This window comes from Hylobates moloch, unplaced genomic scaffold (assembly GCF_009828535.3).
Source record: "Hylobates moloch isolate HMO894 unplaced genomic scaffold, HMol_V3 SCAFFOLD_16, whole genome shotgun sequence".
NCBI lineage: Eukaryota > Metazoa > Chordata > Mammalia > Primates > Hylobatidae > Hylobates > Hylobates moloch.
Genome location: NW_026652291.1, coordinates 46,969,462 through 46,993,094, shown reverse-complemented (window position 1 = coordinate 46,993,094; position 23,633 = coordinate 46,969,462). Strand labels below are relative to the sequence as shown.

General features: G+C 37.8%; 1 protein-coding gene across 11 annotated transcripts in view; it reads left to right on the top strand.

The window, feature by feature from the left end:
* KIAA0586 (KIAA0586 ortholog) overlaps positions 1 to 19,855 on the top strand; it is a 122,905-nt gene extending 103,050 nt beyond the window's left edge. For 4 of the 11 annotated variants that reach the window (XM_058429472.1, XM_058429473.1, XM_032179686.2 and 1 more), the window contains 3 exons: positions 11,833 to 11,898; positions 15,614 to 15,698; positions 19,517 to 19,855. In XM_058429472.1, coding sequence (XP_058285455.1) covers positions 11,833 to 11,898; positions 15,614 to 15,698; positions 19,517 to 19,712 — 347 coding nt within the window. In that variant the 3' untranslated portion in view covers positions 19,713 to 19,855. Of the gene's footprint in view, positions 1 to 8,801; positions 8,964 to 11,832; positions 11,899 to 15,613; positions 15,699 to 19,516 lie in introns of those variants that run through there. The other 7 variants (XM_058429480.1, XM_058429478.1, XM_032179688.2 and 4 more) reach the window with 3 other exon arrangements.
* The last annotated feature ends 3,778 nt before the right edge of the window (positions 19,856 to 23,633 follow it).

Below are 23,633 nucleotides of genomic sequence, written 5' to 3'. Positions count from 1 at the left end.
CTAAAATTGACCACATAATTAGAAGTAAAACACTCCTCAGCAAATGCAAAAGAACAGAAATCATAACAAACAGTCTCTCAGACCACAGTGCAATCAAACTAGAACTCAGGATTAACAAACTCACTCAAAACAGCACAACTACATGGAAACTGAACAACCTGCTCCTGAGTGACTACTGGGTAAATAATGAAATTAAGGCAGACATAAGTAAGTGCTTTGAAACCAGTGAGAACAAAGACACAACATACCAGAATCTCTGGGACACAGCTAAAGCAGTGTGTAGAGGGAAATTTCTAACACTAAATGCCCACAGGAGAAAACAGGAAAGATCTAAAATTGGCATCCTAACATCTCAGTTAAAAGAACTAGACAAGCAAGAGCAAACAGATTCAAAAGCTAGCAGAAGACAAGAAATAACTAAGATCCGAGCAGAACTGAAGGAGATAGAGACAGACAAAACCCTTAAAAAAATCAATGAATGCAGGAGCTGGTTTTCTGAAAAGATCAACAAAATGGATAGACCACTAGCTAGACTAATAAAGAAGAAAAGAGAGAAGAATCAAATAGACATAATAAAAAATGATAAAGGGGATATCACCACTGATTTCACAAAAATACAAACCACCATCAGAGAATACTATAAACACCTCTACACAAATTAACTACAAAATCTAGAAGAAATGGATAAATTCCTGGACACATAGACCCTCCCAAGACTAAACCAGGAAGAGGTCGAATCCCTGAATAGATCAATAACAAGTTCTGAAATTGAGGCAGTAATTAATAGCCTACCAACCAAAAAAAGCCCGGGACCAGACAGATTCACAGGCAAATTCTACCAGAGGTACAAAGAGGAGCTGCTGCTATTCCTTCTGAAACTATTCCAAAGAATAGAAAAAGAGAGACTGCTCCCTAACTCATTTTATGAAGCCAGCATCATCCTGATATGAAAACCTGGCAGAGACGCAACAAAAAAAGAAAATTTCAGGCCAGTATCTCTGATGAACATCAGTGTAAAAATCCTCAATAAAATACTGGCAAACCAAATCCAGCAGCACATCAAAAAGCTTATCTACCACAATCAAGTCAGCTTCATCCCTGGGGTGCAAGGCTGGTTCAACATATGCAAATCAGTAAACATAATCCATCACATAAACAGAACCAATAACAAAAACCATGTGATTATCTCAATAGATGCAGAAAAGGCCTTCAGTAAAATTCAACACCCCTTCATGCTAAAAACTCTCAATAAACTAGCTATTGATGAAACATATCTCAAAATAGTAAGGGCTATTTATGACAAACCCCAAACCCACAGCCAATATCGTACTGTATGGGCAAAAGCTGGAAGCATTCCCTTTGTAAACCAGCACAAGACAAGGATGCCCTCTTTCACCACTCCGATTCAACTACTGGAAGTTCTGGCCAGGGCAATCAGGCAAGAGAGAGAAATAAAGGGTATTCAAATAGGAAGGGAGGAAGTCAAATTGTCTCTGTTTGCAGATGACATGATTGTATATTTAGAAAACTCCATCATCTCACCTCAAAATCTCCTTAAGCTGATAAGCAACTTCAGCAAAGTCTCAGGATACAAAATCAATGTGCAAAAATCACAAGCATTCCTATATGCCAATAATAGAGAGCCAAATCATGAGTGAACTCCCATTCACAATTGCTATAAAGAGAATAAGATACTTAGGAATACAACTTACAAGGGATTCGAAGGACCTTTTCAAAGAGAACTACAAACCACTGCTCAAGGAAATGAGAGGACACAAACAAATGGCAAAACATTCCGTGCTCATGGATAGGAAGAATCAATATTGTGAAAAAGACCATACTACCCAAAGTAAAATGCTATCCCCATCAAGCTACCAATGACTTTCTTCACAGAATTAGAAAAAACTGCTTTAAATTTCGTATGGAACCTAAAAAGAGCCCGTATAGCCAAGACAGTCCTAAGCAAAAAGAACAAAGATGGAGGCATCACGCTACCTGACTTCAAACTATATTACAAGGCTACAGTAACCAAAACAGCATGGTACTGGTACCAAAACAGATATATAGACCAATGGAACAGAACAGAGGCCTCATAAATAACACCACACATCTACAACCATCTGATCTTTGACAAACCTGACAAAAACAAGCAATGGGGAAAGGATTCCCTATTTAATAAATGGTGTTGGGAAAACTGGCTAGCCATATGCAGAAAACTGAAACTGGACCCCTTCCTTAACACCTTATACAAAAATTAATTCAAGATGGATTAAAGACTTAAACATAAAACCTAAAACCATAAAAACCCTAGAAGAAAACCTAGGCAATACCATTCAGGACATAGGCATGGGCAAAGACTTCATGACTAAAACACCAAAAGCAATGGCAACAAAAGCCAAAATAGACAAATGGGATCTAATTAAAGAGCTTCTGCATAGCAAAAGAAACTATCATCAGGGTGAACAGGCAACTTACGGAATGGGAGAAAATTTTTGCAATCTATCCATCTGACAAAGGGCTAATATCTAGAATCTGCGAGGAACTTAAATTTACAGGAAAAAAATAACCCCATCAAAAAGTAGGCAAAGGGGCCAGATGCAGTGGCTCACCCCTGTAATCCCAGCACTTTGGGAGGCCGAGGCAGGTGGATCACAAGGTCAGGAGATGGAGAGCGTCCTGGCTAACACGGTGAAACCCCACCTCTACTAAAATATATAAAAAATAATAATAAATTAGCCAGGCATGGTGGTGGTCGCCTGTATCCCAGCTACTTGGGAGGCTGAGGCAGGAGAATGGCCTGAACCCAGAAGGCGGGGCTTGCAATGAGCCGAGATCGCGCCACTGCACTCCAGCCTGGGGGACAGACCGAGACTCCGTCTCAAGATAAAATAAAATAAAAATGGGCAACAGACACTTCTCAAAAGAAGACATTTATGTGGCCAACAAAGATCTGAAAAAAGGCTCATCATCACTGCTCATTAGAGAAATACAAATCAAAACCACAATGAGATACCATCTCATGCCAGTTAGAATGGCGACCATTAAAAAGTCAGGAAACAACAGATGCTGAAGAGGATGTAGAGATATAGGAATGCTTTTACACTGTTGGTGGGAATGTAAATCAACCATTGTAGAAGACATTGTGGTGATTCCTCAAGTATCTAGAACCAGAAATACCATTTGAACCAGCAATCCCATTACTGGGTGTATACCCAAAGGATTATAAATCATTCTGCTATAAAGGCACATGCACACATATGTTTATTGCAGCACTATTCACAATAGCAAAGACTTGGGACCAACCCAAATGCCCATCAGTGATTGACTGGATAAAGAAAATGTGGTACATACACACCATGGAATAATATGCAGCCATGCGTGTTATGACTAGTTCATGTCCTTTGCAGGGACATGGATGAAGCTAGAAACCATCATTCTCAGCAAACTAACACAGCAACAGGAAATCAAACACCTCATGTTCTCACTCTTAAGTGGGAATTGAACAATGAGAACACTTGGCCACAGGGAGGGGAACATCACACACCGGGGCCTGTCGGGGTGGGGGATAGGGGAGGGATAGCATTAGGAGAAATACCTAATGTAGATGACGGGTTGATGGGTGCAGCAAACCACCATGGCATGTGTATACCTATGTAACAAACCTGCACGTTCTGCATATGTATCCCAGAACTTAATGTGTAATTAAAAAAAAAAAAGTATGCCTGAACATGGATGTGTATGCAGCAGACAAGAGGAGGTAAATACCTATGGCTGATAAGATGGCATCAAACTACATACCAAATTGTTACTTCACTTCTGTTTCTCTGGATTACTTCAGAATTACCTTGCATAGGATGAAAGATTTAATGGAACAGGAAAGGGTATTTGTGTTCAGCCTCAGCTTTTAGGACGGGAGTAGCCAATGGGTATAATCTGGGCAATCCTGCACGTGCAGACTGGGAAACCCAAGTCTTATATCTCATATACCATAGTAATTTTTATGGTTCCACAGATGAAAATGAAATGAAACCAACTCCATCATTTTCAGAAAAGATGTCTTTTAAGAAATCTATTTTTTATTATTATTATAAAAGCAAAATAAAACAGGATCACTCTTTTATATAATTACAAAATATTTTTAAATATGTGCATGACAAATGCTGTGTAATACACCTCATTATTTTCAGAGTGTCCCTGATGGGCTCCTTATCCTTGACCTAAAAATGGTGATTCCAAATTGAAGACTTTCTCGGGTATATTTTTTAATTGGAGTAAATACAGAGGTCAAAATTACTCTTGGGTTTCTAGTAAGAAGAAATGCAATTACTTGTGAATTATTTTAAGCTCGAATGCTATTTGCTCTCTGTTAAAATGTTAAAACAAATTACTCGTTATGGAATATATACCCACAAAAATCTTTCAGTAAAATCTTATTGCTAAAATGTATCTTAAAATCTAATTGTTAGTCTTTGTTACACTTGTCAGCTCAGAATGGTCGGGAACCATTTTTTGTGATAAGCCTCACAGAGGCTATGGAAAACAGGAGCACTTTTTTCTTGGGAATATAATTGCAGTAATACTGTACCACCTAATGAAGTCAGAAAAAACAATTTATGTAGAAATATAGTTCTGAGAGCCTTGCGATTATTGCCTTTTGTGTCATTCTGCCTACATTACACAAAGTAGGACTTAGGAAGTCCTGGAAATAATATGTTGGATATTTTCTAATTAATGTGTCAGCATGATCAATCATTTTCTAAATTTGCCAGTTTCCTGAAATAGCTTAGCTTATGTTCATAGCACTTTAGAGGAAGCAGCACAAAATTAGTTTCTATTGGTGTCACAAAAGAAATGAAATATTTATCTTTGGCAAAAAGACCTGTACACCAGACTTCAATTAATGAGTACAAGAATTAGAAATCAAAACTTTGTTTAGTCTAAGGAAAAACAGTTCTTTAAACTGTAACCACATGGCTGTTTCTTGTTTGCATCAACTCTGGGTGACTGTTATTGTCTTCTGTGAATTCTCTGGAGCAGGGGCCTGACTTTGTTGAATGAGCCAATTGTTTTCCTTTGTGTTGCCCATCTAGTAAGTTCCCATCTGGTTTATATCAGACTGTTTTCACAGCCAACAACTGCTGCCTTCTCTATATCCTGACACTTCGGGGCCCCACGCTATCAAAGCACTGCTGCGATGGCCTTGCTGGCAGGGCCTATACAGCTGTGTCTCACAGCTTGGAACTATTACCCAGAGTAATGGTAACATAGAACTTGGACTGGCCCTTATTCCCACTGGTGTCGTGTGTACAGTGAGCAGAAACCCACCCTCTCCCTCTCTCCCCCTTGCCCCGAAACTTGCTATTCAACAGAAAATCTTTAAAGCTCTTATTTTAGGATGTGGAATGGTGGTGTTCTTATTTTCTAGTGGCTTCCTGTATTTGAAAGCTCATTTTTCATTCTTTCACTCTTTCAAAAGTTACCAGGTCTGGCCTTAGGGAAGTGAGCTGGTCACTATGTCACATTTAATTTTTGTTTCCGTATTTAGTTAGGAATGGCTAGAGATGTCAAAACCCACTGTCAAGGCTACACAGATAATACAGTATATTTTTAGTGATAACCACAAGCCATAATTTGAGAGAAGTCTTCATATTTAGGAAGGGTTTCCATCTCAGAAAATAGATTTTCTGTGTATAGATATAGAGGCACTTAGCTTCAAACTGCTTAGTAAATATCAGGGAGTTACTTTGCCATCCGCTTTGGTAATTAACAAATGTCATTTATAAGAATAATAGTGACCTTCTCTAACAGTCTGTGGCCTGGTATAATATAGGTGTATTAGAATTATGGGTGTTATTATTGACAAAGATATGGTTGAGTTTAAGTGTAGTTATGATATTATTGCTTAATAGACATAAACTGAAACAGCAAACTTCTTTTGTACCAGAGAAAGGAATTAAATGTGAATTTACAATGTATTAAGATTTTTTAAATGCTGAAGATTAGTTAAAACTGGATTATAGTTTGTGCTTTCAATTAAATCAAGTGGCTGATTGTCGTAAAGCATGAAGTATCCTAGATAATAAGCCCTGTGAGAGTTAAACTACAGCAACAACAAAATCTCACCTTCTGCTTCTGAATAATTTCAGTGCACTGGTATTCCCAGGTTTCAGGAAAAAAAATAGAAAGGAATTTACCTTTGTAGTCAGCAGTACGGCCTATGACTTAGTGTAACTATTTATTTGATATTAAATGTTACCTAGTAATGTCAGTAATTTGGCTTAATTTTATCATTGGAAAAAAGTTTAAAACTACAAAGGTATCATCTTTTAATTGCTGAAACTACCCTATTGGTTTTTTCCATTTTAACTTTTTGATGGAAGAATAATACACATTCAGAAAAGTACACATATCGTAAGTATACAGCTCAAAGAATTTTCACAAATACAGTACATTTGTGCTAGCAGTATCCAGCTCAAGAAATTGAACACTGCCAGACCCCCAAAGGCCCTCATGCTCCCTTTGAGCCACAGTCTCTACTCCCACAAGCATAAAGCCACTATTCTGACTTCTAACAACCTAGATTAGTTTCCTTGTTTGCACTTCACATAAATGAAATCATACGGTATGTATGGCTTCTTTCACCAGGCAAACCTATTGTAGTTTTTAAGATTCTTTTAGTTTTTAAACTATTATGGCATGCTTTTATAAAGAATGATCTGAGAGGAATTTGTTTTAGTAGCTGTTTCACAGGCTGTTCAACTAACAGGAAGTGAGTTGTAGATAAAGTTGTCTATTAAAACATAGAGTCTCTCAGTTCTCAACCAAATTTTAATGCTGGAATGTCCCTCTAGACATTCTTGCCCCTAAAAGGCAGGCACTCTCTCTGTCATAACACCAACAGGAATACAGTCAAGTACTTAAATGCTTTTTAATAAGCTTTAATAATTGAATGTACATTACTCAAGTTAATTGTGATTTGCATTCAGGATAGGTGGGTCATCTATTTTCTGAATTAACTATCAACTTCTTGGCAGTGGGATATATACTTTTATGCCGCCAGGATCCTGTTTCTGAAAATGCTATTATTTAAGAGAGTTGGTATACCTACTAGAGCCAATGAGTAACTTAATATGGAGGATCTGGCCAGGTTATTTAACAAGTACTAACTTCTTTTTATATATTTTTAAGTACCCTAATAATTTATTGGATTTTTTTTTTAGTGAACTCAAATTAGTATAAAAATGTAGCTATCTTGTTACTAATTTTAGATGTCTCCTTATTGAGTTTTGTTTTAAATTCTGTACATCATCCCTTTAAAAATTTATGTTGTTTTGTGGGTTAAAAAATTCACATTTTGGGCCGGGTGCGGTGGCTCACGCCTGTAATCCCAGCACTTTGGGAGGCCGAGGTGGGCGGATCACCTGAGGTCAGGAGTTCAAGACCAGCCTGACCAGTATGGAGAAACCCCGTCTCTACTAAAAATACAAAATTAGCCAGGCATGGTGGTACATGCCTGTAATCCCAGCTACTTGGGAGGCTGAGGCAGGAGAAGCGCTTGAACCTGGGAGGCGGAGGTTGCGGTGAGCCAAGATAGTGCCATTGCACTCCAGCCTGGGCAACAAGAGTGAACTCCATCTCAAAAAACCAAGTAGTTGGGATAAAAAAGATTTATATTTTGGGGGGCTTCATCTTTATATCCTTATTTTGCAGTTAATAGCCTTATAGTTTTATGCTGTTTTCTTAATCCATAAAGAATTTATTTAAAATACTACTATAAAGATTTACAGATGTAAATATTGCTATACCAGTGACTCTTACTGAAAATAGCATTGAAGAGTCAGAAGGTAAGCTTTCAAGCCCAAAATAAATTTTTTTAAATATAAGAGTATAACTATTATAAAGCCTAAATTTCAATTTTTAAAAATACCAATTTTTATAAATGTCATTTTATTTTAGATTCGGAGGTATATGTGCATGTTTATTGCATGGATATATTAGTATATTGCTTAATTGTGGGAATTGGGCTTCTAATGTACCCATTACCCAAATAGTTAACATTGTACTTGATAGGTTATTTTTCAACCCTGTCCCCCCTTCCCCGGCTTTTGGAGTTTTCATCGTCTATTATTTCCATCTGTATGTCCGTGTGTTTTCATTGTTTAGCTCCCACTTACAAGTGAGAATATGTGGTAATGAATTTTCTGCTTCTGAGTTAGTTCACTTAGGTTAGTGGCCTACGAGCTCCATCTATGTTGCTGGAAAGGACATGATTTCATTCTTTTTCATGGCTGTGTAGTATTCCTTGAAAAATACCAATTTTTGAAAAGCGTGTACACTAACTATAACATGGTTTACTTTCAATTGGCACCAGAGATAGCAACAATATTTTGAATGATTATTTGAAATGAAAAGCTAAAATATTGAAATAAGGGGGATATTTGGAAAAGGCACAGTGTGTACAAGTAGTGCAATCCCAGTACTCCCTGTGTGCCTTCAATTAAAGCTTTTTCAGCCAGTATCCTTGCTTTTCCAGGCTGGAATTCTATTTCCAAATCTAAGCTCACTTTTTCTTTATTTTGTAGTATCTTCAAACATTTAAGTAAAAGCTAACAAGTCAGCTTTTTGTAGTAAAGATAAAAATATAAATTATATTTATAGTTAATATATAACTCAATTTCTAGTCAACATTGCTCATTCAAAATTTCCATAGAAATGTTAATAGAAATTTATAGATCAAATAATTCCAAAATTTTCCTTCTCATCTTTTGACTTCAATACCAGTATTATGTTTTTTTTTTCAGTTTTGATCAGCAGGATAAAGAATTCTAAGAACCGACAAACTTGAGAAGCAGTTTTCAAGTTGTGTTGACCTAGTTGTAGGCCATGTTTGCTGTTCTAATCATCAACTGCAGAGCACAATGCTCACCCTTCCAGTAAACCCCATAAATCAACAAGTGAGAATTATGAAGCCACTACTTGTTATAAGAATAAAAGTGGTCAACTCTGATATTGTGATAGTGGCTTGTTTTTTTTAACTGTTAAGAGGTATCACTGCAGAAGTCAAGATCCTCCCCCAATTTTGACTGAGGAGAGTTTTATGTTTACAATAACAGCAACAACAATATGTCATAGTTACCATTTATGTACCCTTCCTTTATGTGGCATACTCTGCTAAGATCCTTGATCAACTTAATTAGGGAGGTAATATTCTCATTACTTGCTATAAACAAGTGGTTCTTCAATGGAAGAGATCTCTGAGGTGGTATTGATACCTTTGTTTTCATGTTTATACTCTATGTTCTTTGTAGAATTTGAAAGGGAGCTCTATTAAACTGGAGGGACCAAGCAGTAATAATTTCTGTCCCTCTCTAACTCTTGGAAATTTAGAAACAGAGCGAGAAGTGAACACAGATAGCATTTAAACGTTAACATCATAGTAAGCACTTTTTTTTTTTTGAGACGGAGTCTCACTCTATCGCCCACGCTGGAGTGCAGTGGCGCGATCTTGGCTCACTGCAAGCTCAGCCTCCCGGGTTCACGCCATTCTCCTGCCTCAGCCTCCCGAGTAGCTGGGACTACAGGTGCCTGCCACCACGCCCGGCTAATTTTTTGTATATTTAGAGAGACGGGGTTTCACCGTATTAGCCAGGATGGTCTTGATCTCCTGACCTCCTGATCCACCCACCTTGGCCTCCCAAAGTGCTGGAATTACAGGCATGAGCCACCGTGCCCGGCCCATAGTAAGCACTTTTAATACATTTAAAGATTTTTAAAAATTGTATCACAATTGAGCTGGGCATGGTGACAGACACCTGTAGTTCTAGCTACTGGGAAGTCTGAGGTGGCAGGATGGCAGGATCCCTTGAGCCCAGAAGGTCGAGGCTGCATTGAGCTATGATTGTACCACTGCACTCCAGCCTGGGTGACAGAATGAGATCCCGTTTCTTTAAAAAACAAACAAAACCTATATCACAGTTGTATGTTCAATTTTGGTCTATTTGTGGATATTAAATATATGTAACTTGTATTTGTCCACACTCTTGTCCTGATAAAACATTAAATTTTCTACAGTATAACAATAATAGTTTAACATGAATGTTTATCTCCAGTGAGAATGTATTGCCCAGCATAATGAAATATGGAATGCTTATAAACTTGCTCATTTAAATATCTTCTTATAAAAATCCACCCAAAAATTTTTTTAATTTTGTGTAAATTTTTTTTAATTTTTAATTTTTGTGAGTACACAGTAGGTATATGTATTTATGGGTTACATGTGATATTTTGATACAGGCATGCAGTGTGTAATAATCACATCAGGGTATTGGAGTATGCATCTCTTTTGTGTTACAAACAATCCAGTTATACTCAGTTATTTTAAAATGTGCAATTAAATTATTTTTTACTATAGTCACCCTGTTGTGCTAGCAAATTACTGGGCCTAATTCATTCTTTCTATTTTTTGTTTTAACCCATTAACCATTCCCACTTCCCTTCCACTCTCACTACCATTCCCATCCTGTGGTAACCATCCTTCTACTGCCTATCTCCATGAGTTCAGTTGTTTTTTCTTTTTCCAGCCTGGCTCTGTCATCCAGGCTGGTGTGCAGTGGCACCATCTTGGCTCACTGCAACCTCTGCCTCCTGGACTCAAGCCGTCCTCCCACCTGAGCTTCCCAAGTAGCTGGGTCTACAGGCGCGAGCCACCACACCTGGCTACTTTTTGTATTTTTTGTAGAGACTAGGTCTAGCCATGTTGCCCAGGCTGGTCTTGAACTCCTAAGCTCAAGTGATCCACCTGTCTCAAACTCCCAAAGTGCTTGGATTACAGGCATGAGCCACCTCACCCGGCCTGTTTTTATTTTTTAGTTCCACAAATAAATGAGAACCTTCAAAGTTTGTCTTTCTGTGTCTGGCTTATTTCACTTAACATAATGACCTCCAGTTCTATCCATATTGTTGCATAAGACAGGATCGCATCCTTTTTTATGGCTGAATAACACTCCATTGTGTACATGTACTACCTGAAATTTTTGTGAAATAAATGAAGCTTAAGAGATAACTGATTTTTATCTTAAAGAAAATTAGAAAAGAAATACTGATTATACAACATTATAATTTTTTTCATATCTCCCTACCCCAAGAATTTGTTTGAAATAAGTTATAGAAGTTGTTAATTGACTGTACTTCACAGCACGGATTAACAGCATCATAACGGAGCCATGCCCTTAGTATCCGGGGTATCTTGCTGACCTGAGACCTATATGTGCTATAGGTTTCTCTCAGTTAACTTTCCGATTCTCTGGCCATAAAAAAGATTTTTCCTCAGCCTATTTTATCTCAATACTAAAAATTTGCTTTGCTATAATAGTGTATTGCTCTTCTGTGCTCCCTGCCAGCTTTACGGGTTGTTTCTTACGGATTGTATTGAGTAATATGCTCCAGGCTGGCCTAGGAAGAAGGGAGATTCTAAACCTCTTTTTGTAATTATTAAATTCTTAGGTAAGAGAATCTGTGAAAACTTTTTACCTTGGAAGAAATGGCCCATTAATACAAACTTCAGATTTTCTCATGACCCTTTGCTTCCCCCCCCAATCTGTGATGCATAAAGATAATAATCCGTTAAAGTATTTTCTATTGATAGTCATTAAAATTCAGCTGTTTAACTTCCTTCTTTACATTAAGGCCACTAGATCAAACTTCTGTTTACCTGGTTTTATGAGAGTAACGGTGGGAGTGCATTTGGTTTGTGTTCTTTTAGTGAATAGGAATGAATCTTGATTATTTCTATGCTTAACTGATTTTCTTCTGAAAAAATAAATTTTTATGTAGTTTCACCAGGTGATATGGATTGGACACAAATTGAGCTTAATCCGTACTTCACATGTGTATTTTCAGGTAAGATTTTTACTTTAAAAGTTCTTGAACTTGGAGTTGTTCAGATTTTTTCATTTCCTTATGATTCATAATAATCAACACAGTAGAAATACTAATAGCAATTTTTAATTCTTCTGTAATATCTGTAAATTCACCCCAGGTTATAAACTCAGCTCTCCAAAAGGCGTAAGTTAGGGAACAGGAAAGAAAACCTATCGTTTTGCTTTGGAAAGTTTATAAAATGATGAATTAAAAGGCTGCAGGTGTGGTATTCAGAGCACTAAGGATAGGACTCGAGATAATTCCATCTGGGGGAGGTTATTTGTTGGGACAGGACAGTGTTTAAACTTTGAAGTCATTTTAAACAAAGTGAAGCAGCTGGAACCTGGCATAAGAAGAAACAGATCTTTCACATTAACGATTGCTTTTTAGAGGAAAAAGAATTGGAGTTGTTTTTACAGGTGTCGGAACATTTATTCTTCCTATAAGAACTGCTTTGTTTTTACCTTAAATTATAAATTTTAAAATAAGCATTTGTCAACTCATTTGAAAAATAAAAAAAGTAATAGGATTCATATGCCTAAAAGATATTTTGGGATAAGATCATTGTAACATTTTAAGTTACCCTTTCTAAAACATGAGTAAGGAAAGAAATGTTTAATAGTGACTAATTTTGGAAAGCAAAAGTAAATAAAATATTGCATAATATACATAACATCAAATGATGAGGCACCTTCTTCATCAAGACTTTCATTTATTCTCAAACACTGGGGCTATGATGTTGCAAATCTGTAGGACTGGGTTAAGTATGTGAGGAGAATTGAATACAGCAGGATAGTTTAGCAGCTGCTTACACAGGAATTGGAGCAAGAGTGGATGAGCCCAGGGTGGACAGGAAAAATGCTTCAAGAACTCAGTAAAACACAGCTTAAATACTGTAACATTTTCACAGACAGCTGGGAAGCAACTGCATTGCTGGAACTCAGGGCTGATTTTAAAGACAAGATCTGGTCAGCGTGAATCTAAGCAAGCTATTAGCAAAGAGAAACCACAGACTCTCTAGGTAGAAACAAATCAATTTGGCTCAGCAGTCATTTCAAGGTCCACTGTTTGGCCAGCATCATGCTGAGGCTTTGTAGAATGCAGAGGTAAATAAGACACAGTCACTGTCCTAGTGGAGCACATCTTTAATGGAAACAACAGACTTACAAGTTAGTAACAATAATACAAGGTGATAAGTTCACACATACTTACTGTGTACCTGCTATACTAGTCACTCAGAACACAAAGACTGTCAGTTCCAAAGACTGTCCATGCTCTTAAGGAATGCATTGTCTGGTAGAAATGACAGATACATAAATAATTACAGTACAGTCTGGTAAGTGCTGCAATCAGAATAAGACAGCCACAATTAACAGGAGAGGAACTAATATTTCACCACTATCACTGGAAAAACCAGAGAATTGAATCCTACCATTCATTACGTAACTTATTACTCAGAATAAATTATAGTTTTTCTTAGTTTTATAAATCTGACATCCAAAAACAGAAAACATAAAATTTCTTTATGAATTTTAAATATTTTTAAAGCAAAAAAATTGGAATTTCAAATGTCAAAAACGTGTATTAAATTATGTCTCAGGAAGCTTCTAATTCTGACTCCATGGCATGCCCCACTTAAATGCATGCCAGGTTAAATGACACACTGCAAACCCATGAATCAAGGAATAGTCTTTTTTATAGACCTGAAAACAGCTGTTGAAACAATTACATCATAGAGTAATGACTTGACTGTGCAAATTTAAAAAGTCAAACTTTAAAAGCATCAAACTATATTTAATAGAGGTAGAAGATTTATATTTGCTTTCATGGTGATTTATTAAAATGTTATGTCTTTTCTTTAAAAAAAATTAGTTTTTTTATGAATGCTTCGCCTGTTCACAGTAATCTAAGTGATGCTTTTTTAAATGTTCCCAGTCTAAAGAGCTCTCTTACAAAGTTCTAAAACCGTGATTTAGCTTGTGTAAATGAATAAATAAAAAGTTTTCAGCCAGGCGCAGTGGCTCACACCTGTAATCCCAGCACTTTGAGAGGCCGAGGTGGGCGGATCACGGGGTCAGGAGTTTGACATCAGCCTGACCAACATGGTGAAGCCCCATCTCTACTAAAAATACAATAATTAGCTGGGTACGGTGGCGCACGCCAGTAATCCAAGCTACTCAGGAGGCTGAGGCAGGAGAATCGCTTGATCCTGGGAGGCGGAGGTTGCATTGAGCCAAGATCATGCCATTGCACTCCAGCCTGGGTGACAGAGTGATACTCCGTCTCAAAAAAAAAAAAAAAAAAAAATTCCAAAAATCTACATTAACAAATACCTTTAGATAAGATGGTACATTTTATTGCTATAACTTCTTGATTAAAACACAGTTAACTAGAGTTTAAACTAGCATAACTATTTGGAGGCCTTCCAGAGTGTACTCTCTTTCCCCACTCCCTCTTTTTTTAATCGTATTTCAGTGAAACATTCTTATTCCTCCTTCTAAAGCAGAGTACCTTTTGCAGCCCACCCTGAGCCTCATTGCCTCTTAGATAGTGGCTTTCCAATTACATAAAAGTAAGAGCTGATATGTTTGTGTGCCTTCTATGTTCCAGCACTATACAAAACACTTTGTATGTATTATCTCGCCGAATCCTCATAAAAACCTCTGAAGTCAGCTGGGCGTGGTGGCTCACACCTGTAATCCTAGCACTTTGGGAGGCCAAGGCCGGCGGATCACAAGATCAGGAGATTGAGACCATGGTGAAACCCCGTCTCTACTAAAAATACAAAAATTAGCCGGGAGTGGTGGCGGGCGCCTTTAGTCCCTCCCAGCTACTTGGGAGGCTGAGGCAGGAGAATGGCGTGAATGCAGGAGAATGGCGTGAACCCAGGAGGCAGAGCTTGCTGTGAGCCAAGATCGTGCCACTGCACTCCAGCCTGGGTGACAAAGCGAAACTCCGTCTCAAAAAAAAAAAAAACACCTCTGAAGTCGGTACTCATATTTTTTTTATAGTTGAGAAAACTGGGGTTCAGAGAAGTTACGTAACTTTTTCAGTCTCTGATTATTTTCTATCCCTCTTACCTTTTACCTATTTTTCTTTATAGTACTTAGCACTTCCTGTTATATTAGATGTTTATTTCCTTACCTGTCATTCATCCCCTAAACCCAACAGAATGTGCGGCCAGTGAGGTTGGATCCTTTGTTTTCTTCACTGCTGTATTCTCCAGTCCAGAACAGTGCCAGGCACATAGTAGGTGCACAGTTGATATCTGTTGGATGGATGGATGAGCTCAGCTCCGCCCTGTTCCAGAATCCATTCTCTTATCCCCTCTGCCTTTTACTCCTCATACAGAAGCCTCACACCAGCAGTCTGGGTGGGGCCATTCCTAAGTGACCTGATTTGGACCCTACTCGACCTATCATGAAGAGACTTGTGCTTAAAACTTCATCACCGCTCCCAAGTTTGTTGGTCTTCTTATTACTGCCTAGTCAGTCAACCAAATCTGTCATTTCAGAGTGAAACTTGGTTCTTTATAAGTACTAAGTCCCCATCCAAAATATCTTGACCCTATTTCCACTGCCAAGGATCATTAGTTCTTCCATGGACTATATTTATAGATCCCTCTCCTCTCTCTCTATTTTCCACACAGCTATTAGGATGATTTTTACCTTTTTTTTTTTAACTTTTATTTTAGGTTTGGGGGTACATGTGAAGATGGTTTCCTGTATAGGTAAACTCGGGCCATGGGGGTTTGTCATACAGATTATTTCATCACCCAGGTATTAAGCATAGTACCCAATAGTTATTTTTTCTGCTCCTCTTCTTCCTCTCACCCTCCAACCTCAAGTAGATCCCAGTGTTTGTTGTTTCCTTCTTTGTGTTCATGAGTTCTCATCATTTAGCTCCCACTTATAAGTGAGAACATGCAGTATTTGGTTTTCTGTTCCTGCATTAGTTTGCTAAGGATGATAGCTTCCAGTTTCATCCATGTTCCTGCAAAAGACCTTGATCTTGTTCTTTTTTATGGCTGCATGGTATTCCGTGGTATACATGTACCACAGTTTCTTTATCCAATTTGTCATTCATGGGCATTTAGTTTGATTCCATACTTTTCTTGTTGTGAATAGTGCTGCAGTGAACATTTGTGTATATGTGTCTTTATGGTAGACTGATTTAAATTCCTCTGGGTATAAACCCAGTAATGGAATTGCTGGGTCGAATGGTAGTTCTGCTTTTAGCTCTTTGAGGAATCATCATATTACTTTCCATAATGGTTGAACTAATTTACCCTCCTACCAAGTGAATAAGTGTTCCCTTTTCTCTGCAACCTCACCAGCATCTGTTATTTTTTGACCCTGTAATAATAGCCATTCTGACTGGTGTGAGATGGTATCTCATTGTGGTTTTGATTTGCATTTCTCTAATGAGCAGTGATATTGAGCTTTTATTCATATACTTGCTGGCCTCATGTATGTCTTCTTTTGAAAAGTGTTCATGTCCTTTGGGGTTGTTTTTCTCTTATAAATTTGTTTTAAGTTCCTTATAGATGCTGGATATTAGACCATACATTTGCTCAAATTATTCCTGTGGTCAAAATTTTTTGTGACTCCTTACTGCTTTTACAGGACTTGGCCCTGGCCTTGCTTTATAGCCTTATCTCACCATTCCTCCTATCCAAACAATATTTGATATCAGAATACTCAGAGTTCCCTTAACACATTAACTTTATCTTGACTTTATTTTGTTATTCTCTTTTCCTTCATTGCCTTCCCACCATCTTTTCAGTCCCAACTCAATGGCTACCTTCCACCTCATTTAAGTATTCCTATACATGTTTATCTCCTGATACATGTTATCAGGTGATGAACTTCTTGAGGATGAGGACTCTGTCTTCTTCATCTGCGTATGCTCTTAGCTCCATACATGCAGAAGATTCATATAGATGTTTAGTTAGTGCATATATGCTTTTGGAGAAGCCTACTTTAGTGTCTCTGGGCCTCAGTTGCCTTGTCTGTTTCCGAGAATTACTGTTAGGATCAGATAATATGATGGTGAAAATGTATTTACAAAATTTGAATTGTTATACAAATATAAGGCAATAACTGCAAGAAATGCTTATAGTGATTGAATTCAGTATGTTCCTTGAGACTTGGAAACTTCTAGGAGATCCCCCCACCCTAAAATGTTATAGCTCTTGTTACAACATTGAGCAATTTAATCTGTAATTTTATGCACAAAGTAGAAAACGAAGATACAAAGTGGTTTTGTGAAATTAAATAACAGAGAAAAGAAGAGTATTTGGTATCACTGTTGTTTTTGGCAGATGTGTAACTCAAGGAATGGAGTTTTTCTTAAGAATAATTAGAAGGTAACATTAAGTTGTTTATATGAGTGGAAAATTAATTTGCTCTAGGACTTAGTTATATGCAGTGTTAGTTTTTACTTTATTGATGAGGTGAGCTCTGATATTGGCTGCTTCCCTCAGTTATTTTGTGTATTCTGCATCATGGCTTTGTAAAATATAAGAATATTTAAATATTATATATTATTAATGCTTATGTCCTATACACATTTTTAAGGCCAGGCATGGTGGCTCACATCTGTAACGTCAGCACTTTGGGAGGCTGAAGAAGGAGGATCACTTGAGACCAAGGAGTCTGAGACAAAGGAGTTTGAGACCAGCCCAAGCATCATAGGGAGACCCTCCCTCTACAAAAATTTTTTAAAAATTAGCCAGGCATGGTGGTACATACCTGTGGTCTTCACTACTTGGGAGGCTGAGGTGGAAGGATTGCTTGAGCCTGTGAGGTTGAGGCTGCAGTGAGCCATGATCGTGCCACTGCACTCCAGCCTAGGTGACAGAGCAAGACCCTGTCTCAAAAAAAAGATTAAAAAATATAGTTTTTAGTATCTATTCATTGCATTTTTATTACATCCTGACAAACTGAAAAGACTAAAATCTTTTCCTATTTGAAATATTTATTCTATTTAAATTCACATAAAACTTGTTTTCTTTTTAAATACTATGGTATTATAGTTTGTGATATTGCTGTAATGATGCCAAATCTTATCTTCCTCTCTCTTTTTATAAAGAAATAGTAACAAAAAGGAGTGATACAGCATTTAAAATAGTCTTTGTTAAATTTCCTTATATGAAAGGAATTTTCCTTTTACAAGTATTCTGTTCTTGGACAGCTGTGATTGAGTCATTAAAATCTCCAGAACTGTCTTAATTGTACTGTGGCCCCTATAAAAATTTAATGAAAAATTCTATGTTATTACTGTAGAAACTACTTGAAAAACATAAAGGGATTTTAGAAAAATTACTGTGACTCTTGTCTGAAATATGTCTTTAAGATTGTTTAAGGTAATTTATTTTTAACATATTTATTATTCTTATGTCTATGGTAATTCCATGAAATTTTAAATGAGGATTTTTGTTTGTTTGTTTTAAATAATACCAGGTTGACAGTCTTTATATTCTTAGGCATTGTGCTTTAAACTTACAGGGGTGAATTCGGGTATAGGCAGATACATACACTTACGTAGTCAACTTTGAATTTTTTACATATTAATGAATTATTTATCCCAAACTGCCTGCCCTCTGCCACCAGCCAGCTTTCATATTAGACATTATAATATTGCTCTCAATCCATGAAGTGGGAATATTTTTTCATATTTCATTAAATGTAGAGATAATGTCTACTTTACAGTAGAGAGAAAAGTCTATTTTACAGAGAAAAATGCTTTCCAAAGTTAGTGTCAGTAATACTTGGATGACCACTGCAGTATGTTTTTCCTCTGACATTGCTAACTTTATATCACTTCTGTTGACTAATAGCATAGCACCCTTAGGCACTCAGTAAATCATTATTAATGACATGCTCTTGAGTTTAAGAGTCCATTTTTTAGGAATAGGAGGAAGAGCAAAGTGCCTTGGCAACCTTTGACTTCAAATGCCTTTTACATGGCTTATATCTTACCTCTTAAAAAAAAAAAAGGTCTTGCTCTAACCACAAACCTTTAATTTCTGGCTATTATAGTGTTTTATTGCTCTCCTAGCTATTTACTTAATGGTAACAGTAGTAATAATGGCTATCTTTTAATGGTAATGGGAGCGCTTAGTTTTTGACCACTTACTGAGTGCTAAGCTCTGTTGTTGAGCTCTTCACTGACACTATTTTATCCTCACTATACTGTGCAAAGTAGGTACTATTATCCCATTTAACATATGGGAAACTGAACTTTTGAGTGGTAAAGTAACTTGCTGACAGTCACACAGCCAGCAAGAAGTTAAGTCTGGATTTCAGAGACTAGGCCCTTAACCCCATTTGATCTTACTTAGCATTTATCATCTGTATCACAACTTTTAGCTTGTGTACTAATGTTGTCTCTGACTGATTAGGAGTGAGGGTAGAAAGGAGGATGGTGTATTTTACCTCTCTGACAAGTTCTGAGCACCTTGGGACAAGAGATTCCCTCGCATGCAATCCTTATTTGGAATCTGCGCCCCCCCCCAATATTATTTCGCAAAATATACAGCATGTAAATACTCAGGATATGCATGTTGAGCTGAATGAGCTTCTCTTTTGTGCAGGTGGGAAAGCAGTGCCACTCTCCGCTTCACAGATGCCCCCTGCCAAGATGTCGGTGACGCTGCCCTCAGTGAACCTCGAGGATTGCTCTCAGTCTGTGAGTCTCAGCACAATGCAGGAGGACATGGAGTCTTCGGGGGCAGATACCTTCTGAATGGGAAGAGACAGCCAGCACAGTGTTTATGCCACTGGTTTTAAAGTCATTTTACCTTGGCTTAAAACCCTCTCTCAGACTGTTCGGTTTTTGAGCATATTCTGAAAAAAAAATTCCAATTTTTTAAATGAAAAGCATAATTTGGGTATTTAAAGTTTTTAAATAAAATAAGTCATCATAAGTCTGATTGTGAGTTGTTTCTTAGAATCCTGAGATAGCATAGAGTAGTGAAAGGGCATGGCTTTTGACATCTGGGCATTTAATCCATAGGTGTAATTATCTGTATGTATTTATAAAATTATGTAACTCAAGGTTATTCTAACATTTTTATAACAGCAAATAGAAAAAATCAAATGTCTATCAATAATAGACTGGTTTTAAAGTGATGGTACATCAGTACAATGGAATACTATGTATTACAAAAAAAGAACTTAAAAAGTTTATTGATATGGAATAATCTCTGAGATGCACTGTTAAAGTGAAAAAAGCCATGTGCAAAATAGTGTGTGAACTATGCAGTTGTTGAAATTATTTAAAATGGGGTGGGGAGGAATTCAAATGTATGGTATGTCACATATTCTTACATGTATTTGCTTGTAAATATATTATATAAACAAGAAACTGCTAAGTTTGTCTCCAGGGAGGAGAATTATTGGCTGGGTGATAGGAGAGGCTAAGTGATAGGAATCAAGGATAATCGTGGTTACTATGTATTTGAACTTCAGTTGTGATAGAAAAAAATTATCAGTGAGATTTTTATATGCCTTATGTATACCATATAAACCTTTATAAAACTGTGAAACATGTAACTCTATTACCTTTTGCAACATAAATACATAAAATTAAAGGAAAATAAAAAGCATTGCTTTGTAATCAGATACATGTAGGTTCTAATCCCAATTTCTATAACTTGTTGCTCTGTGATAGGGGCCAATGAAACCCCTTCTTTTTTTTTTTTTTTTTTTTTTGAGATGGAGTCTCGCTCTGTCACCCGGGCTGGAGTGCGGTGGCTCAATCTCGGCTCACTGCAAGCTCCGCCTCCCGGGTTCACGCCATTCTCCTGCCTCAGCCTCTCCGAGTAGCTGGGACTACAGGCGCCCGCCACCACGCCCGGCTAATTTTTTGTATTTTTAGTAGAGACGGGGTTTCACCGTGGTCTCGATCTCCTGACCTTGTGATCCGCCCGCCTCGGCCTCCCAAAGTGCTGGGATTACAAGCATGAGCCACCGCGCCCGGCCAATGAAACCCCTTCTTATCAGCTGTTTCAGATTAATGGGTTTAATACTTATTTTTGCAGAATAATGGGCATTAGTGATTGTGTGTGGAGAATGGGGGTGGGTAGTGCCCAGCATAGTGCTTGATACCATGTAAGTGCTCAATAAATGGTGGTGGTCTTATTATCTTGAAGGATTTCAGTACTGTATAGTAGAGGGTATAAGCACATGAAAAGAAAGGCAGCCTAGCACTAGTAAAAAAAATTTACCTCCCAGAAAAATCATTTTCTGTCACAACTGAATTTCAAACACACAGTAATTAAAGTCATCCTTGACTTTTTCAGCATTTTTGTAGGTTGCTAAGTGGATCTCAGCACTGGCAGCACATTAGAACCTCTGGGAGCTTTAAAAAATACTAATGCCTGGGCCTTGTACCAAGGCATTTCAATTTAATTGATCTTGGATGGGGTCCAGGCATTGGTATTAAAAAAAAAAAAAAGACCTTTTCAGGTAATTTTAATGGGCACTCAAGGCTGAGAATTACTGAAGAGCAATTTAGAATTCCTTAAACTTCTAGTAGGGGCCATTGCCTGGGGATTTTTTTCTCACTGAACATAGAAGCTGCAAGAATCTATGGAAACTCAGAAATGTGTCAGCCTTCCACATGCACTTCCTCACAGCTTCTCTCAGGTATTTGGTTACTGGAATGTTTTAGGTTTCACTTTAGAACCCATTTTCTTTGATATGGCCCTTTGGACAGTTCTGCTTATAACAGTTTCCTTTAAACAAGTGGAAGAAAAATGCTGCTCTGTGGATTTTAATTTGTTTTTGATATTCATCTACAAGACTCTGGGCAAGGTGAAAGCTGGAGAAATGTTGCTTAGTGCTGCTTCATTTTAAACATGACACCCCACCCCCCAACTTTGGTTTCTGGTTTTCATAGTTTTTTCTGCCTTGGAAGGATTTTAGCAAAATCTTGTTTTAGTTAAAGCATTTTTTATTTAAAGGTGTTGGTAGATTTTTTCCCCCTAACTATAGAAAGCCTGCCTTTTCTAACTTTAGGGTAGAAGTGTAATCTTGGATTTATTCTACTGTGCATGTGAGCTTTTCTTTTTAAAAAAATTAGTGTCCATTCGACGGTTTTTTTTTTTTTTGAGATGGAATTTTGCTCTTGTTGCCCAGGCTGGAGTGCAATGGCGCAATCTCGGCTCACCGCAACCTCTGCCTCCTGGTTTCAAGCGATTGTCCTGCCTCAGCCTCCTGAGTAGCTGGGATTACAGGCGTGCACCACCGCGCCCAGCAAATTTTGTATTTTTAGTAGAGATGGGGTTTCTCCGTGTTGGTCAGGCTAGTCTTGAACTCCCGACCTCAGGTGATCTGCCTGCCTCAGCCTCCCAAAGTGCTGGGATTATAGGCGTGAGCCACCACGCCTGGCATTCATCAGTATTTTGTTTTATAGGATTATTTCTGTTCACGTTTACTCCTGTACACATTCCTCTGCCAACTACTCCAAATCCTTTTGGAATAAGACTATGTATGTAAAAACAAACTAAATGGAATTTTTGATTTTATAAGCTTTAAAATTTTTATTTTATATTAAATTTTACAATTTCCAACTTCTGGAATAAACTATTTATGAGACATGTTATTAAGAGGTAGACTATCAAGATCAAGGCTGTTACTATTGCTGGGCTGTGACTGGGCATGGTGGCTCATGCCTGTAATCCCAAGACTTTGGGAGGCCGAGGGCAGATCACTTGAGCTCAGGAGTTTGAGACCAGTACAAAGAATTAGCTGGGCATGGTTGCACAGACCTGTAGCCCCAGCTACTCAAGAGGGTGAGGTGAGAGGATCGCTTGAGCCCAGGATGTCAAGACTGCAGTGAGCCGTGGTTGTGCCACTGCACTCCAGCCTGGGTGACAGAATGAGACCGTGTCTCCAAAAAAAAAAAAAAATTGCTGAGCTAACATGCCTTAACACTAGGTAACATGTTTAAAATGTTCCTTTCTGCTGGGTGCGGGTGGCTCACACCTGTAATCCCAGCACTTCGGGAGGCTGAGGCAGGCAGATCACCCAAGATCAGGAGTTAGAGACCAGTCTGGCCAACATGGTGAAACCCCCGTCTCTACTAAAAATACAAAAATTAGCCAGGCATGGTGGTGCGTGCCTATAATCCCAGCTACTTGGGAGGCGGAGGCAGGAGAATCGCTTCAACCCAGGAGGCAGAGGTGGCAACGAGCCAAGACTGCACCACTTAACTCCAGCCTGGGCAACAGAGTAAGACTCTGTCTCAAAAAATAAATAAATAAATAAAATGTTCCTTTGTTTTAAATTCTAAATTCATTCTTTGTATACTTTAATAGAATCTTGAATAAATATTTTTATTCTTAGATTATTTCAATATGTTTCTTATTACTTACAGATTTCTGGTTCCTTAATAACCCTTTAAAATGCTAAACATATATCTTTAGATCTTTTATTGTTTTTCTATTAACTCAAAACATTTTAAAAATAAGTAAAGTAGCATTTTTAAGTTTATAGTGTATTACCACCCCCAATCAAAAAATAATTCTATAACTGACTGGGCGCAGTGGTTCATGCCTGTAATCCCAGCACTTTGGGAGGCCGAGGCGGGTGGGTCACCTGAAGTCGGGAGTTCCAGACCTGCCTGGCCAACATGGTGAAACCCCGTCTCTACCAAAAATACAAAAATTAGCCAGGTGTGGTGGCGTGTGCCTGTAGTCCCAGCTA